General features: G+C 33.7%; 2 protein-coding genes across 2 annotated transcripts; one reads left to right on the top strand and one right to left on the bottom strand.

The window, feature by feature from the left end:
- The first annotated feature begins 2,866 nt into the window (after positions 1–2,866).
- Positions 2,867–3,794, top strand: LOC123910491 (protein DMP3-like). The gene has a single exon (XM_045961606.1). It carries the CDS (start codon positions 2,964–2,966, stop codon positions 3,627–3,629), a length of 666 nt encoding a protein of 221 aa, XP_045817562.1. The 5' UTR covers positions 2,867–2,963; the 3' UTR covers positions 3,630–3,794.
- A 1,059-nt stretch (positions 3,795–4,853) lies between these two features.
- LOC123910492 (leucine-rich repeat receptor-like serine/threonine-protein kinase BAM3) lies at positions 4,854–10,393 on the bottom strand. Its single transcript, XM_045961607.1, has 2 exons — positions 7,054–10,393; positions 4,854–5,376 (listed from the first exon to the last, which is right to left on the bottom strand). Exons 1-2 carry the CDS (start codon positions 9,617–9,619, stop codon positions 4,946–4,948), a joined length of 2,997 nt encoding a protein of 998 aa, XP_045817563.1. The 5' UTR covers positions 9,620–10,393; the 3' UTR covers positions 4,854–4,945.
- Between the last annotated feature and the right edge of the window lie 7,320 nt (positions 10,394–17,713).

A 17,713-nucleotide genomic window follows, 5' to 3' on the forward strand; every position in this document is an offset into this window, starting at 1 on the left:
GAATTTTATGTTAAAAACCACACGAAAATCACCTAAAAAAATACACCTAATTTTTTTTTTCTATATATAAGTTGGCCTAATCTTTTCCTTTTTTTCCCCCCACATATCTTCTTTTATTAGGTTCTTCTATTTTTTATTTTTTATTTTAGTTTTTATTACAATTTTTTTTTATAAATTGTTATATTATATGTTAGATTGAATTACTATTTTTTTCTAACTATCTTTTATCGTTTTTTTTTTATAATCCCTTTTATCATGGTTTCTATTCCTATTTTTATGGGTAGATTTCTTTTAACTATTTTTTTCTTTCTATTTTTATGTTTTGTATCTTCTTTTTTTCCTATTTTTTTGTTTTGTATTTTTTATTTTTTTATCTTTAGAGGTAAAATTAGAAGATTTGCAATATTATTAAAAAATTGAGTTACTAGTTTTTTTATGCTTTTTTTTTATCATGGTTTCTCTTCCTATTTTTATGTTTTGTATTTTTTGTATTTATTTTTTTTTATCTTTTGAGGTAAAATTATATTTAAGAATAGAAGATTTGCAATATTATTAAAATTGACGAGGACAAATAAGCCACTAGATTTGGTCTAGTGGTGATGGATTTGGGTAATATGCATGAGGTCCTAGGTTCGATTCTCATTGCCAACATTATAAAAAAAATAAAAATTGATGAGGACAAATTATGCTTTTTAGTAGTAGTTTCTTTTAATATATTGTTTTTTTTTAATGATTTTAATATATTGTTAGTAGGCAATTTTTTTTTGTTAGTAGACAATCAAACTTATGCAAAATTAAGAATTAAACCATAGGATTCTCTTAGAAAATATAAAACCAAGAATTAAACCAAAAACTACCATACAAAAACAGACAACTACACAATGATACAACAAAGTATTAAAATAATATACCTACATTTTTAACTAAAATAAAGTTCGTAACTAATATAAAAGTCTATTTTATATTAAATAACTAAGAATATTTTAGTAATCCGCTCCGTGTCCGTGGTGGATTTTATACATGATATCCGCATGTATGAATATTTTTGCCATCCCTACTCAAATGTGTATCTTTGTAAAAGAGAATTGGAGAGGTATGGCGAACAACACCTAAAGGTCTTCTACCGTGAAAACGGTTAATCGGGTGGGCAAATAAACTTTCATTCACATGATATGGTGGTTTCGACTTACTTTAATTTGAAGTTACCGGTTAACGAGGAAATGATTGGCATAGACCGGTGGTTGACGATGTAATACAGGTCATTTCATTCTCAAACTGAATGCTGACAACATGTAGATCTTAGGTGAAGAGGGAATTTCACTCTCTCCAAGTATGCATTGTTGTTTGGTTCTGCTGCCAAGTGAAAAAATGTTTTTTAAAAAATTAACAAAATGAATACGGTGATTTTGTTGTTAAATTGAAAGTCAAATATATGACTATTATTATGTGTTAATATTTTTTTTCTCTTCTTTTAAGAAATTTTAGGTAATTAGAAAAAATATTTTTTTAAAAATTTATCATCAATGAATATCTGCGAATACCTTAAAACTCGTGGATTATCCGCTTAATGAATACTCGCACGAATATGAAGCGGATACGAATATTATATTTATCCAATGAGGCAGACACATATATATACTATTCGCTCTCGTAGATATTCATTTACATCCCTACTTTTGAGGTTAACACAAGAGTGTGTTTGGGTTGAAGCCCCCATCCTTTTTTTTTTTCCTATTAATTTCTTCTCTCCAGTGAAGTTACAATTTTTCATTATGACAGAAATCAGTGTAACGTTTCCTCCGATATTAAGGGGTAAAAAATTCCCCCTTTTTTTTTTTTTCATTCTTTGTCTATTATCGATATACCCCCACGTACTCTACGTCTTGTAGAAGATAAAGTGCTTGAGTCCGATGCGGAAGCAACATTGTTTCTACAGAATAATTTGTAATAAGAATACAGAAGGAGAATTTTTCAAAGTTATAGTCCAAGAAACAGTTTCAGCACACAAATATGAACAAAATTAACCTTCTCCCAAACATAAATATCCAAAATTTGCATAATAAGAAACTCATTCAGAACTTAGAAGCGGATTAGAATCTAAAGAATACATTTCTTTTCACCTTAATACATTGTTTCAAATCAGAATGCTAAACATTAAGTGACATTTAATCATATATCCCTAGTTTTTTTTTAGAATTGGATATTGAGTCTAATTTAATCTTACAAAACCGGCTTGTAAGGTGATGATTGCTTCTTAATATCCCCACCCAGTACTATTGGGCTTGGTGTGTGGATATAAATGATAGATGGACCTGTAGCAGAAACCGAATAATATCAAGTGGCCTAACAAATCTTAGAGAGACTTTGATATCATCTTACTAAATCCATGAGATAGTGATATTTTAGTGAAATTATGAAACACTAAAAAGTGTTGGCCTGATGTGATTGTTTTCATTTTCACTGGAGGAATTAAAGAAAGATCAGATACTATATATGATAGATCATAGTAATAATTCTTCTCTTATTTGGTCATGTAGGCATTGGGTTTGCATGAACATACATAATTGTCACGAAACTGCACGATATAGTTTATGAATAACTAACAACCAATTAAATGTGTATGAGAAAGTCAAGCCAATAAAAACAATACAAGTCTGTTTTCGTTTCTTAAAATATGATAATATGAGATAGTATTATAGGCACATTGTGTTACACGTTACACGTAAACCATGGTTGCCAATAATTAGGTGGCATGGAAACAGCTAGCGTGGAAGCAACAAATATATATATTCTTGACATCATCATCCATCGTGATCATCCATTCCTTTATATACCACCCACCAATATATATACCCACCAATACCACATACACCTAATTAGCCTTAGTCTTGTCCCAAATATTAATTCATTCACATTATTAATTAATTAAAACAAGCTAGCTAGCTATATATAGGTGATCAATAATGTCGTCGGTTAGACAACGTCCATCCAACAATCAATCGGAAGAAACGGCAGCAGGGGATCAGAACCTTACCGGAACCCCATCTGGAATTAGTCGCTCCTCAAGACGACGCGCAGTATCTGGAGCACTTACCGGAACAGCCAACTTGGCGAACCTACTTCCTACGGGAACCCTCTTGGCATTCCAGATTCTAACGCCAGTGTTCACAAACAATGGAGCTTGTGACTCCGTTACGCGCATCCTCACACTCCTACTCCTCCTCTTGCTGGCAATCTCTTGTTTTCTCGCATGTTTCACTGACACCGTCAAGGCATCAGATGGAAGAATTTACCATGGTCTCGCAACCTTCAAAGGTCTCTGGCTATTTGACTACTCACCTGTTGATGACTTGTCCAACACGTTACCTGATTTGAGCAAGTATAAGCTTAGGCTCATTGATTTAATTCATGCATTTTTGTCAGTTCTTGTCTTCTTTTCTGTTGTATTGAGGGACAACAATGTGTTGACATGTTATTACCCGCAACCACCACATCATGAGACTAAGGAGGTTCTGGACATTGTACCTCTTGGAATTGGACTTCTATGCAGCTTGCTCTTTCTTGTTTTTCCTACCACCAGACATGGGATTGGCTACCCTGTTACACCTGCTACTGCACCCAAATACTAGCACTCTACTTCATTTTTTGCTACTATATTCTAATTAGTTTAGTTAGTTACTTAATTACTGCTTTGCTTTCTAATTCTTCATGCATAAATATTCCCTCATCTGTTATTGTACATCAATTATTTATTTACTTCAACTGAATTGAATTAAATTACAATTATTTATTTACTTCAACTGAATTGAATTAAAAAATTGGCTTGTTTATTAAGCAGACTCCCACACGGCACTACTTTCTATTATTTTCTGCTCTGTCATGACTTGGAGTGCTGGAATCAATTTGTAACCATTTCTTCTAGTATCTTACAACACAACTTCGATCATACTAGGTTTCTTACATCAATCAAAGATTTTACTAAATTAATGATTCTGTATTAGCAATAACACTTTCCAAAGAAGTTGAAATAGGGTTAATAATACAATGTCTGACTTTCACATCGGCTCAATAATTTTTTCTGAGCAGCAAGAGTACACAACTTAAAGAATACAAAATTGTCTCAATACAATAAAAATAGTTCTAAGTTCTAAAATTCAAAAAAGGTTTCACCTTCTTGAAGGTGAACATATCAAATGATGTTTTATGTATGGGGGTGTTCGCGTCCTAAAAGGTGAACATGTAAAATCACAGAGTTTGCATTTTTTCAATGCTCGCTTTTTAGAATGTGAAGTGGTATTTTTGAAAAATCAGGGGGCGCGCGAGAAGGATGTGGGCGCAAAAAGAAAAGTGAAACATTGGTGCTTTTTGGGCCGGTATAGGTCTTTTCACAAATAAAAGTGGGCTTGGGCCACTAAACTATCGTGTTTCTGAAGTCCAGAAGATATATCAGGCCATGTAACTTCTTAAATAATTTAATAATTTCGTTAATTTATGTTTCTCTTTTTTATTTGTGCACTTAAGAAACCTGGATGCATTGTTAAAATGTAAGGACAGTGTCACAATTTTTGTTAAGGAAATGAAGTAAAACAATTATATGATAATTAACTTTAACATGTATATATTATTATTATTATACATAAAATAAAGTAAGTACAAGTGAAGAGAGTTGATGAATTCACTATGATTTTAACTAGCTAATACACTCCTTTTAAAGAAGTGCAAACCGTAGTAATTATTCCTACACTTCTTCTATGGTTACCAAATCTCTCTTTCTCTCTCTCTCTCTCTCTATAAGAAGACTAAACAAACAAAAATCTAATCCCCCTCCCCAATCTTAAGATTTTAGTTCCACATATTACAAAACTCTAAGCCAACCAACATATATATAATGAACATTAGTAACATTTACTTGAAAAAGAAAAATGAAATTTGCATTTAAATTAAATCAAACCAAAAGGTCTTGTTTAAAAGTAGGAGGACAAGGTAATTTATGATTCTGAATTAACTTTTTGCTTGGTGGATGACTAGAAGAAGAAGATTGTTGATCAGATGATGACATTGATGATCTAGGAAATTCAGAAAGCATCTGAACAACTTCTCTCATGGTTGGTCTTTGTACACTGTTTTCTTCTAAGCATAACATGGCAATGAAGAACATGTGCATGGCTTCTTCTGTTGGCACTACCATCAGTCTTGAATCAACTATGTTCACAACCTCTTCTCTTCTTCCATTGGTTGCTTTTTTGCACCATTGTACAAGATCCACACCTTCACCAAAATCACCTACTGGTTTCTTCCCTGTTAGAAGCTCTAGTAGAACAACTCCAAAACTATAAACATCACTCTTTTCATCCACTCTCAATGTATAAGCATATTCTGCAATTCATCAACATCAACCAAATTATTAATTACTCCATCAATAATTGTAATTCACCTTAATTAATTTGCAATATTTCAGAATGTAATAAAATGATACTCACATCACACATATAGAAATAGAATCCATGATCATTTTGTCCCCCTAACTCAACTTAATCCATTTCACACTTTCTCATAATTTTCTCTCCTTAAATTCACTATTTTTTTTCTTTCTTAAATTTACTTTCATTACTCAAGATTGCTTAAATGAGATGGTTTCAATAAGGTCATATATAGGTTGCAACGACAACTCTCATCAAAGACATGTGACACACATGATTACATTTAATTAATTCATTTTTTTAAAATTATTATCAATAACAACATGTCAGTGTTGCGTGTCGTTCTTTGTGTAGTGCTTCATAGGTTGCAATTCAGTCATGCGAATACAAACTCTGAGAGAAGAGCTTTGTCGTCCATTATAACGTTACTTAGCTCGAATCCACGGTTGCACGCATAAGATAGATAATGAATTGTTTTTTTATAAAAAGTTGGGATGAATGGAAGAGTACTAAAGTTGACTCTAAACAAAGATGGTATAATTGGTCCAAGACAGAATGATGGCAAGTTGCAAGCAAATGCAGAAATAAAAAAACAAAAAGAAGGGTGGGTGGATTAAGTGTCAGATTGACCTCTGATCTGAGTATTGGATTCTCGAGAGGAGTTGAGGGTCCCACCCTCCAAGTGAAGTGGGTGATGAATGATGTGAGTGAGTATAGTAACTAGCTAACCTAGCTGGCACGGCGCACAATGAAATGAATTAAGGGCAGTGTCTCAGTCTCACAGACACACACACACACACAAACCAGTGCAGTGTGCTGCACACATCTCAATCTCATTGTGTTCCAAAAACAATTCTCTTTTCTTTTTTCTCGATAAAATTCAATTCCATGCATCATTCATACTACTACTACTACCATTCATCATTCTTTCAACATCCCCTTATCACTTTACTTTACCTAATCCAGCTATGCACTTCCCCACTTTTTGTCTTCCCCCTCCATCATCATTCTATTCTTTCTTATGTAACAATTCTAGTAGTATTTTATTACTAGTATTTATCATACAATAATAATGTATAATTCTCATATGTAACTAACTATATGGCCATATGAGCAAATGGGGGTGGAAAAAGTTTGGGTGGCAGCATGATTAAAGATTTTAGAATATTGATACATATAATAATTATGTAGCTACTACTAGCTATACACTCAAAATTCTCTCATCTCATGGGATTTTCATCATTGAAATGCTAATCACAATAGTACTACTTTCATCATTAGCCTGCGATCCCTAGACAACTTGGATGATGAAAGATCACATCACAATCACATGGACACTCGATTAATTAAGGAATTTCATTTATTCTTCTAAATTACTGGAACCATTAGATCTACAACACCTCACATCGAGGGTCACAAATAAATGAAATGACCCCTATATATTACTGAGATTTAATTAACTAACTTAACTACCAAAGTAAATCCTTCCCTCCAAATGCCCAAAGATAGTATTTTAAAACACACTCTTTTTTACTGTTTAAATTCTTTGTTTTTAATTATTCATTAGACCAAACAAACAGAAAGAAAACAGTGATATAGTGTAAATTAAACAAAAGAAAGAAAAATTAATTACCTGGTGCAATGTAGCCATATGAGCCTGCAATTGAAGACATGCACTCTGATGCAGCACCATCAACCAAGAACTTTGCAAGACCAAAATCAGCCACATGTGCTTCAAAATTTGAACTTAACAAAATGTTGTTGGATTTCACATCTCTATGTAGGATCAAAGGAGAACAATCATGGTGAAGGTAGCAGAGTCCTTTAGCAGAGTCAATAGAAATTTTGTACCTAAAATTCCAACTCAAGAATCCACCTTTTTTCCCATGCAATGCCTCACCTAAACTCCCATTTCTCATGTATTCATACACAAGCAAATTTGTTTCTTTGTTTGAACAGAATGCAAGTAGCCTAACTATGTTTCTGTGTCTTATGTTTCCAAGTGTTTGAATTTCAGCTCGAAAACCATGATCATGACTATTTGCACCAAACCCAAGTAGCTTCTTCACTGCTATTTCCATCCCATTTGGCATTTTTCCATGGTAAACAATCCCTGCACCTCCTCTTCCGATCACATTACCATCTTTAACACATTCGAGAATGTCCGAAACCGTGAATTCGAGCTTTTGAAAAGCAGTCATCTTCCAAGAACCAGGTCCTTTCTTTTTAAATGACTTGGCTTTTATAATGGCTGCAATAGCAAACACTAAGGAACACATCAATAGTCCTAGCGCGAATATCAGCTTGAAATCTGCAGAACTTTTTCCTGGTGTGGATTTCATTCTTGTCAGCTTACATGGATTGTTCAATAGAGAACCACATAGTTTAGGATTGCCCGCGAATGAAGAAGCATTAAAGAATGCAAATTGACCCGACTCAGGCAATTTACCGGAGAATTCGTTGAATGAGAAATCAGCAACTGTGAGGCTTTTCATTGTCCCTATTGATCTTGGGATGGTTTGGTTCAAATGGTTTCTAGATAAGTTCAAGTAATTCAAAATACGGATGTTGGAAATCAATGGTGTGATGGAGCCAGAGAGATTGTTCTGACTCATGTCAAGGTAGGTAAGATGAACACAAAATCCAATTTCGGGCGGAATTTCACCTGATAATGAGTTTCTGCTAAGGTCGAGCTTCAGCGCTTGATTTAATCCTCCAATTGAACTTGGAATTGGACCTGAGAATTGGTTTCCACTAAGCAAAAGGATTTGAAGGGAAGTGAAATTTGAGAGGGAATGTGGTAAAGGACCAGACAAGGCATTGTTTGACAAATCAAGTTGTTCTAAACAAACAGGCATAGAGGAACTATTACCATTTTCTGACAATTCCCCTGATAAGTAATTATTTTTCAACTCTGCTAAATTTAGCTTAGGAAGGTAAAGAAAACCATTTGGTATGCTGCCATTAAGGTAATTCTCTCCTAACCTCACTCTAGTGAGACTGTAACATGTTCCTAGGCCTTCAGGTATGGGACCAAAGAGAAAATTATTGAGAAGAATCAAAATCTTAAGCTGGTTTGAGGAACAAAGATGTGGTGGAATGACACCAGTGAGTTTATTAGAGGATAAGTCAAGTCCTTGAAGCTTTCCATTAAGACCAAGTTTGTGTGGAATTTCACCTGTAAAGTTGTTCATCCAAAGTCCAAGTGTGTCTAAATCAGGAAAATCTGCAATGTAGTCAGGTATAGAACCATGTAACCTGTTCAAGAAAAGATTGAAAAGCTTGAGACGGTTAAGGTTGATGAACTCATAAGGGATTTCACCTGTCAGTGTATTGCTTGAAAGGTCAAGGTAGAGCAAGTTTGTCAAGTTAGCAAGTTGTTTTGGGATTGAACCTGAAAGCTGGTTTATGTGCAAGTAAAGTGTGTTGAGTTCTTTCAAGTTACCTAATTCTTTTGGTATTGAACCATCTAAATCACAGCTTGAAAGATCCATGTGAACCAAATTTGTTAACTTTCCAAACTCCTTTGGAATTCCACCTTCATAAGAATTGTAATAGCCCAAGTAAATCTCTTTCAAGTTACTCAGATTCCCCAACTCACCAGGGATTTTCCCACTAATATCATTTCCAGCTAGTGACAGATACTCAAGAGACACAAATTTTCCATAGCTTTTCGGTATTTCGCCGGAGAAAAAGTTACCACCAAGATCCAAGTATTTGAGGCTTTTCTTCAAACTGACTAGTCCCAATGGAAGCAAGGAAGTGAAGTTATTGTTATAGACATCAACAACTTGAAGGTTTTCCATGGTGGAGTAGTTCCAATCCATGTGACCACTGAACTGGTTATTGGAAATGTTTAGAAATTGAAGTTTGGTTAAGTTTGTGATGTGAATGGTTCCTGTGAAGTTGTTTCCTGCAAGGGAAAGGTGTGTGAGTTTATCAAGTGATGTAATTGAAGGTGAAACAGAGCCAAACAGATTCAAATCTGTTAAGTCTACCGAGACGACTCGACCCTCATGGCATTGAATTCCAACCCATGAACAAACTGAGGTGAAATTGGAAGTATTCCATGTGTTTATAACTGGGTTTGGGAATTGAAATCCTTCTCTAAGTGTGACTAGAGCATGAAAATCACTGAGCAAGGATGAAGCAAAAACAGAGGAAAACAGAGTGAAAACAATTAAGGTAAAAGGTATCATGTTGGAATATGTTTTGTTTAGCAAAGACGAAAGGGTTTTTTAAACGATTGAAAAAAGGGAAGAAAAGTGAGAGGAATCTGAGAAACTTCAAGTGTGTGTGTGTAACGTCTTATGGTTATGGAATCAAACATGTTCAAAGAAAGAGTCTTGAAATACAAGGAAGAGAATAAGCTAAAACTCTGCTTTTTTTTTCTTTCTCTCTTTTGCTTTCTTTCTTTTACTATCTTTTTTCTTTGAGAGCAAAGAACAAAGAAGAAGATGAATATGGCTACATATGACTATGTTTGTTATCTATATTTGCTTTATGGGTTGTTTTTATTTGGAAAAAGCTCTCTGAGGCAGAGGAAAAGAAGAAAGCATAATAAGAAAAAGGAAAGAAATGGTATGTTAAAATTGTTAAATAATGGGGTGAAACAAATCAAACTTTTTTTGTTTTTGGTTTTTAAATAAAGCCGTTGGATGATAACAGAAATTTAAAGTTTAGATTAGGGCAAAAATAAAAATAAAGTAAAGGTTGATGATGCTCTCTTTTTTTTCTTTACTCATTTGTATGACAAAAATGCCCTTTAGCTTTAATCAAATCAAAGTATGGCTCTTTACTAGTCTTCTTTATTGCTTTGAATGAGAGAGAGAGAGAGAGAGAGAGGTGATGCAACAATTGCACTTTCAATGAATCAAAATGGCTGAATTGCCCACACATTTACACCATAGTATGCTCTATGAGTTTTTAATTCAAATAATTGAAAAAAGAAATACAAAAGATGGAAAGTGAGAGTAATGCAATCAATGGTTGCCAGTGTGTTAGCTAGACTGCCTCAAAGCAACAATATATAGTGGCCAGTGGGACTAAAAAAACTGTATAGTTTTACTATATATATAGTATAGTACTACATGGAAATTGTATAGTTTCCTATAATGTACTGTACCAATTTAATTTACTGCATAAGATATGTCTAGCTTTTTATATGTAATAAAATAAATGTGATTAAACTGAAAAATGGTAAAAGGAATGAGGAGTAGTTTTGGTTGGCTTTGGCATTAATTATTGAACAACCTATAGTCTATAGAGGAAAAGATTTCTATGACCTCCTAGTACTAGTTGATAATGAAATGGAGGAGGACCCATTCAAAAGTGTTTATTATATGTATTTTTTTGTTTATCTTTTTACTATTGTGGTGTATCTATTTTTATGGCATGGTGTCAGCATCATATATATATATATGTTGATTTTCAATTGGTTGAACAATAAATGATTAATTTAAGGCTACTTTACTTTAGATTGCATGTCATTGTGTGTATCTAATTTGGATGTATGAGTTTCCCTTCCCAAGCAAAGTGTAATGTATGTACTATCAAGAACAGGTTCACAGTTTTTAACATCTCTTTTGCAATATCTACTAGTAATTGTATGGAGTATAGAGTAATAAATAAAGATGTGCCTGCAAGAAGCAGAGGATTGTAAGGAGTAAAAGATGATGATTATTAATAAATGATGAGTATATGTAGTTTGAATGATCAAGATATATAGATTTGCATGGAAGAAAGAACCAACCAGGAGGGGAAGCTGCTTTATTTGTTTCAACTTTATTCTTTCTTCTTTCTTGTCCTACAGAGCAGGGACCAACTATCAATGAAGTGGTGTTTTTGAGCTCTTTAAAAATTTATTAATTTAAGTTAATAATAATAATAATAGATGGATGGAATAGTCTTAAAGAGAGGGCTGAAAAGTAAAAGTGATGAGGATATATATAATCTTCTTTTGATCTTCCACTAGCTTAGCTTGTTTAAAAGAAACAAAAGCAAAAGAGAAAGAAAAAAAATTAGTAGTACAATGACATGGAAAAGAGTGCTGTTGTATGTATGTAATGTATGTATTGATTCATTCATTGACAAGGTTGAAAGGAAAAATGAAATGTATATTTCGGACCCCTCTCTTTCATTGTCATAGGAAAGAGTGCTCTTTGTTGTAATTTTAATTCAACATACACCACTAATCTTATCTTATGAATATATGGAAGGTTTTAAATTGCGGTCCGCATCCGTAATTACGGCCGCAGTATTGCTGATGCGGTAGCCACCGCAACCGCAACCACATCGCACCGCAATTGCGGTGTGATCTTAATTCACGTGTACGGCCGCATCATAACCGCATCGAAAGCCGCATCAGATGTTTTCGGCGATGTTCCTTCATATTTTCTCACCAAAAAGTAAAATTTATGAACTTCAAATCCTAATTCGTGTCAAATTAATGAAAAATCTTACTTTTAACAATCTCTCAACCGTGTATTTTAAATACATTCAAATTATTGTTTATAGAATAAACTAACACTATGCAATGGTGGATAAATAGTGTAGTTACATAGTAGTTTGATTTTATATAGCTTGTGAAATTTCAGAATGATTTCACGCCGCAACAACCGCATTGCGCGTGTAGTAACCGCAATGACCGCATTCGCAATAACTGCAACCGCATCCGCAACCGCAACCGCAATTTAAAACCTTATTACATACATAAAAAACCTTTGATTGATGCACAAATATGTAATGTAATGGAGAGGTGTCTCCATCAATTTTAGTGACGGGCCGGCCCTCTTCCCTTTGAGGCGTCACTATCTGCTGCCTCTCTCTCTCTCTTCTTCAATCGGTCTTGACGTTAGCAAGCTTCTTGTTTTTATGATTGTGCTTACTTAATTGGAGTCATCTATGCCAACCACACTGTTTTCCTAATTCCAACAGCTACAATTTCATTTTACTTACTTTGCCACAAACATTCTATGTCCCGTCTTATTTACCCACTTCAAATTTCACATTAACACTTCGTATATAATTGTCAAATAACTTGTCACTATACCAAAAATCTTTTTGTAAAAAAATAAATAGTTCAGTTAAATTTCTATTAATTTTAACAATTGGTGCCAAAGAAAAAAGATTAAGGGTCTATTTAAATTCAATAAGTTTGACAAAATTATAGTGAACCACCATAGTTTAGAAGTTTCATCAAAATCACGGTGTTCAAATACACAGTAATTTCAAACATGCACTAAAACATATGACATACCATGCATGGTTCCAAAAATGTTTTGTCAATAGTTTTGGCCGAATGTTTTTGCATTAACCTTGGCAGTGTGTGTAGCATGTCCCGTGATTGTTCAATTTCACAGCACAGCATAGCATCTTAGAGTATTATACGGTGGCTCAAAATTTCATTACAATTACTTTATTTTGATTTGAAACTTTATTCCTCTTGATCCGTAAAAGCTATGTTAGAACATGGTTTCCATTTCCTTCCCAAAAGGAAAGAGAATTAGGTTCTGTAGCTTTCTGAAGGAGTCAGTCAGAGCAGAAGCTGCTTGGAATGTCAATTTATGATTCTTGGGCTGCATGCATCTCAAATGAAACAACACAAAAGAATCTATCTCATTCTTAAAGTCAAAATTTTACTCAGTATTTAGCTGTAATAACTTAGTCATTAAGCTTATTCTAAAAGTTGGGTTAAATTTAAGGAATAAACCGAAGGGACCAATTAAGTACATACGTACCATAATACAGTCATACTACTAAATGATATGCATATCCACCTTACTTTGTATCAAGAAAATGTGACATTGAAACATATTTGAATTAGAGCCTTGTTGCCATGATGAGTGCTTTGCTTTGTCCTTGTGAATTATGGTACAATTTGCCCATGTCTTGAGATAGCATAGTACCGTGTGCTTATAATTCCATAGCAATGTTTCCTGATCTGAAATCATGTATGGTTTACTTTATGTCTTTATGAAATCAATGCATGCACACATGACAATTGCATTCCCTCTAGTGAACACGCTCCAATCATTTGGAAACATATATAGTGCATATAGTGTCATGTCACTAAACCCAATCCCCCTTCATTTAATTTGGGAACTTTTAAAATACACCCTAGAATCAGTACTATAAGCATTTAAATTCAATGGATGGTGGTTTCTTTACCTATTAACATTGGGGGTTTAGTTTGTACTCCGTAGTAGAAACCGTCTCATATCATATGTTTTCGTGGCTTCCGGGATTCAATCTTGAGTATTACAATATCCTATATTGAATTGAGAGACAATTAAGTATGTGGTATGTACTATGATTTTGACAATGTTTTGAACAGTCTTCGTGATAGGATTTCAACTTTTGAATTTAGCAATTTCGTTAGCAATGGCATCGTCCCCTAAAGAAAAACATGTTTTGGCGAGTGTCCGTTTTGGTAAAATTGTTCAAGACATGAAGTTGATTTTCACATGACCACAAGGCAGAAAAGTTTTTGGATGTTTAAGCAACACATGTTTAGGATTTTCTTCTAGCTATCCTCATATCGATGGGTTAGAGTATCACATCTCCGAGGTAGAGTATCGTACTATCTTTAGGTATCACCTCTTGATTCCATTATTTTCTAATGACGAGAGTTGCCCTATTTGTCGTAACATGTGTCTAGATACTTTTTGGGAGCACACAACTTTCTAGACCTCAAATACAGGCACGACTTGGCAAATATGTTCTTTTTTATATTTTTAGGCGTGCGAAAATTTCAGTGAAGAGATGCCGACGAACTTCTTGATTGCCGGGAGATCGACATTTCGATTAGCGGATGTTCTGGTGTATGGATGGTATCTGGAAAACATACTTTTGTGGACTTTTTTTTTTGAATGTCACATGCATGTGTGTGGACTTGACTGAAGTCTTCCCATTTGTGGGACTAGGGGTTGGAGATTTTTTTGTGGGACATGAAACCCTCAACGTTGTTTCAAACAAAGTGACCAAACATGAGAAGATTATTCCCAAATTTTCAGTTAAATCTAAGCAATTCACCAAAGTAATGTTATATAGATTTAGAATTTACAAGCACAGTATATGTTTCAGTATATAATGAAAATCCTCATTCAAAGAATAGAATTCATACTGGAAACGAATTTAGATTTGAAAAAACTGCCACAAAAATGGAACCCAATTGATTATGTCAAAACAAGTGAAACACAGATCGGCAGAACGCTCACAACCAAGACATCGGTGGGCACAAGAGCGGCGAGATTAGACAGATCGGTGGTGAGATCAGAAAGAAAGATAGAACTTCCGATAAAGAAACGACGACAAAGGAGATCGATGAACGATGGAAAGTGCAAAAATGTTGCAATTTTCTTTTTAAAGATTGGAGTTCCATTCTGGAAAAAAAATGTTGTTCCCCAAAAAAAAATCTTGTTTATAAACAGGAAGAACCGGTTACAAGCTAAACAAATAAAAATAAAGGATGATGCGGCAAATTAGTATTGGAGTGTGTAAAAAGAATGTGATATTAGCACTTCTCAAAAGAAAAATAGAAAAATTAACATCATGTTCATTACACTGGGACAAAATGACAAATAAAAGTTCTTACCGCAAAAGTTTTGACGCAATCACGCATTTAGTATAAAACCATCGTTAAATTGAGACCAAACAGTTCATATTTTAAAGTAATTTTGATTTTAATTTATATTTAAAATGAAAATCAAAGTGTTGAGTTTAAAATTTATATTGTTTGAGCTTGATCTAACCACACAAATAATTAAGATTTTGTTTAGGGTTTAGCAATTTCGTTAGCAATGGCATCGTCCCCTAAAGAAGACCATATTTTGAGCTTATAGCTTGTTGGGTTTTTGTATGTTGGCTACATTTTGCAAAAACATCATTTAGCTAAGTGTTGAGACAGATGTGTATACATGTGGAACTACACCTGTGTAGTCTGACTACGTGCCAGCTTGCGTTATAATTTTGTATTCAATCTTTCGAAGATTTGCTTGAAGAATTGTTTCGTGCTTACTTACACAACAAGGCGCACGTGGTTTATTAGTATTCAGAAGGCGGCTGTATTAGGTTACTTGGACCTCAAGTATTATATAAAATTAAGGAATCAAAGATTTAATTTTATAATATAACCTCTAAGGTTTTCTTGGAGTAGAAGATTAATGGTTCAAGGCCCATGAAAGTTCTGCTATATAAAGGGTGCTACTAACCCTGTTTTAACCACCGCAACTAGAATAAAAATAGAATATCAAAGATGTAGTCTTTCAGGGTTTCGTGTCTTTGTAAAGCCTTGTGCTTTACTTTGTAAACCTCTCTGGGTGCTGACTCTGATTATCAAAGCACAGAGTTGGTCTGTTTTAATCGTGGTATATGTTGACTGAAGCCACAATTGTCAAAGTGTCAATTAGGGTTTAGTCTATTCATTGTTAATTGTGAGCCTTTCTTGTGTCTCGTTGATGCATGCTTAGGACTGTATTTATTGAGTTGTATTTGTGATTTACTCAAGAGCTTTTAAGCGCGAGTAGAATCTGGTTTAAAGGAGTGTGTCTCCACCATATCATTTGTTCAGAATTGTTCTGTTGATTCAATCGATGTCTGTGATTAAAGAGAGAGTTGATGAGGGCCTCATACCTAGGTGAGTCTTAGGTAGAAAGTATAACATGAGTAGTGATTAAGTGAGAAGATCGTAAACGAGGAGTTTGATGTGGTCTTCGAATTGATACTATTTAGTGGATTTTATCCCTGGTTTGGTATGCCCCCAGAGTAGGTTGTTATGCTGAACTGGGTTAACAATTCTGTGTGTTGTTTATGTTTTTCAGTATGTTTTTAGTGCCCTGTTTTATTGTTCTTACTGTTAAGAAAAATGTTACGACAAGTGTCTGAACATCGTGGACAACACTTGTCTACTGTGTTCCAGAAATTTCATAGCTTATAAGTTCATATGACAAAAAAAGATTCATTTGGTAAACTTTTTTCAAAAAGAACTTATACTCCCTCCGGTCCTTTTTATAAGGAACACTTAGGGCAAGAAATTTGGTCCTTTTTATAAGAAACTTTGACCAATTTTCAAATGTTTTAAATGTTCAATTTCACTTATGCCCTTATTTATTATGAGAGAGAATTTAAAAATAAGTAAGTTAGTTGAATAAAGAGTAATTAAATAAGGGTATACATGGAATAAATTAAAATTTATAAGAGTATTAAATGAAAATAACTATATTAAATGTGCTTCATTGGTCTGTGTGATTTTTTCAAAGTGTTCCTTATAATAAGGACCGGAGGGAGTAGTTTATTTTTCAAATACTTCAAGTAGCTTATAAGCTTATAACTTTTTTTTTTTTTTTACAATTTTATTTTTGAGATCTTACTTAAAAAAATTAAATATTAATTAAATATATATTTTTTTTATGTCATTTCATACTTATAAGTTAGTTCAACCGATAATTTTAATAAATATTACAAATTCAACCAATTAACTTATTTGTTATAAGATAAAAGTTATTTACGATAAATTCATACGACATAAGTTATCCGCTATTTTGACGACTACTTAGAATCCTGGTCCGCAAAATAAAAAGGATGGTAGACATCATAATTGGTGTTATATTAAAGATATCAACGTTGGGATGGTAGCTAGCCTCATGATTGTTGTTTGACTCGAGGAAACACAATTGATGAAAGCCATGCTCAAATCAAAGTCTCTAAATGGTTTACACGCCTGCTTCCTTTCAAGTACTACGTACCTTTGCCAGTTTCCTCGGATTGTCATTTCATTTCATAGACCGATGGATCGATCGATCCAGCTTGTATTAACTTAAGGGACAAAGGAAGAATCTTAATTTGGAAGGTGTCACCCGGATGCAACATTCATCATTTTTTTTTTTTTACCTTCTGGTTCCTAGGGGAAGGAGATTCTAGTAGTTCAGAGTTCGGGACGAGTTCTGACATCAAGTGGTTTCAGTCCCCTCCTAAATACACTTGTGGGGGAACATTCATCATCTTAATTGTGTTTGTTTTTTGTTAATTTTACTTTAATTGCGGTATTAATCATTATATCATTGAAGAGAGCTTCAAAACCTTCATGTTCTGGTTGTTAAATGGTTTTTTTTTACTAAAATAAAAGATATTCATTCATTTAAATCGGTAAAGTATATCACATTCAAGTACAAATTTAATAATGTTAAAAAAGAAAATGATGAATATGTGAACAAGCTCACACATCTAAGTTTGCGGGGGTTGCAAACCCCCTCTATTTGGAATTCAAATATCTTTCATAATTTATTGTTTGAAGC

This window comes from Trifolium pratense, linkage group LG2 (genome assembly GCF_020283565.1).
Source record: "Trifolium pratense cultivar HEN17-A07 linkage group LG2, ARS_RC_1.1, whole genome shotgun sequence".
Lineage (NCBI taxonomy): Eukaryota > Viridiplantae > Streptophyta > Magnoliopsida > Fabales > Fabaceae > Trifolium > Trifolium pratense.

Excerpts from the sequence above, each read along its gene's own strand:
- LOC123910491 (XM_045961606.1), top strand. The coding sequence starts at position 2,964 with ATGTCGTCGGTTAGACAACGTCCATCCAACAATCAATCGGAAGAAACG.
- LOC123910492 (XM_045961607.1), bottom strand. The coding sequence starts at position 9,619 with ATGATACCTTTTACCTTAATTGTTTTCACTCTGTTTTCCTCTGTTTTT. Across the intron at positions 5,377-7,053 it reads ATATGGCTACATTGCACCAG|AATATGCTTATACATTGAGA; the intron begins GTAATTAATTTT and ends GATGAATTGCAG.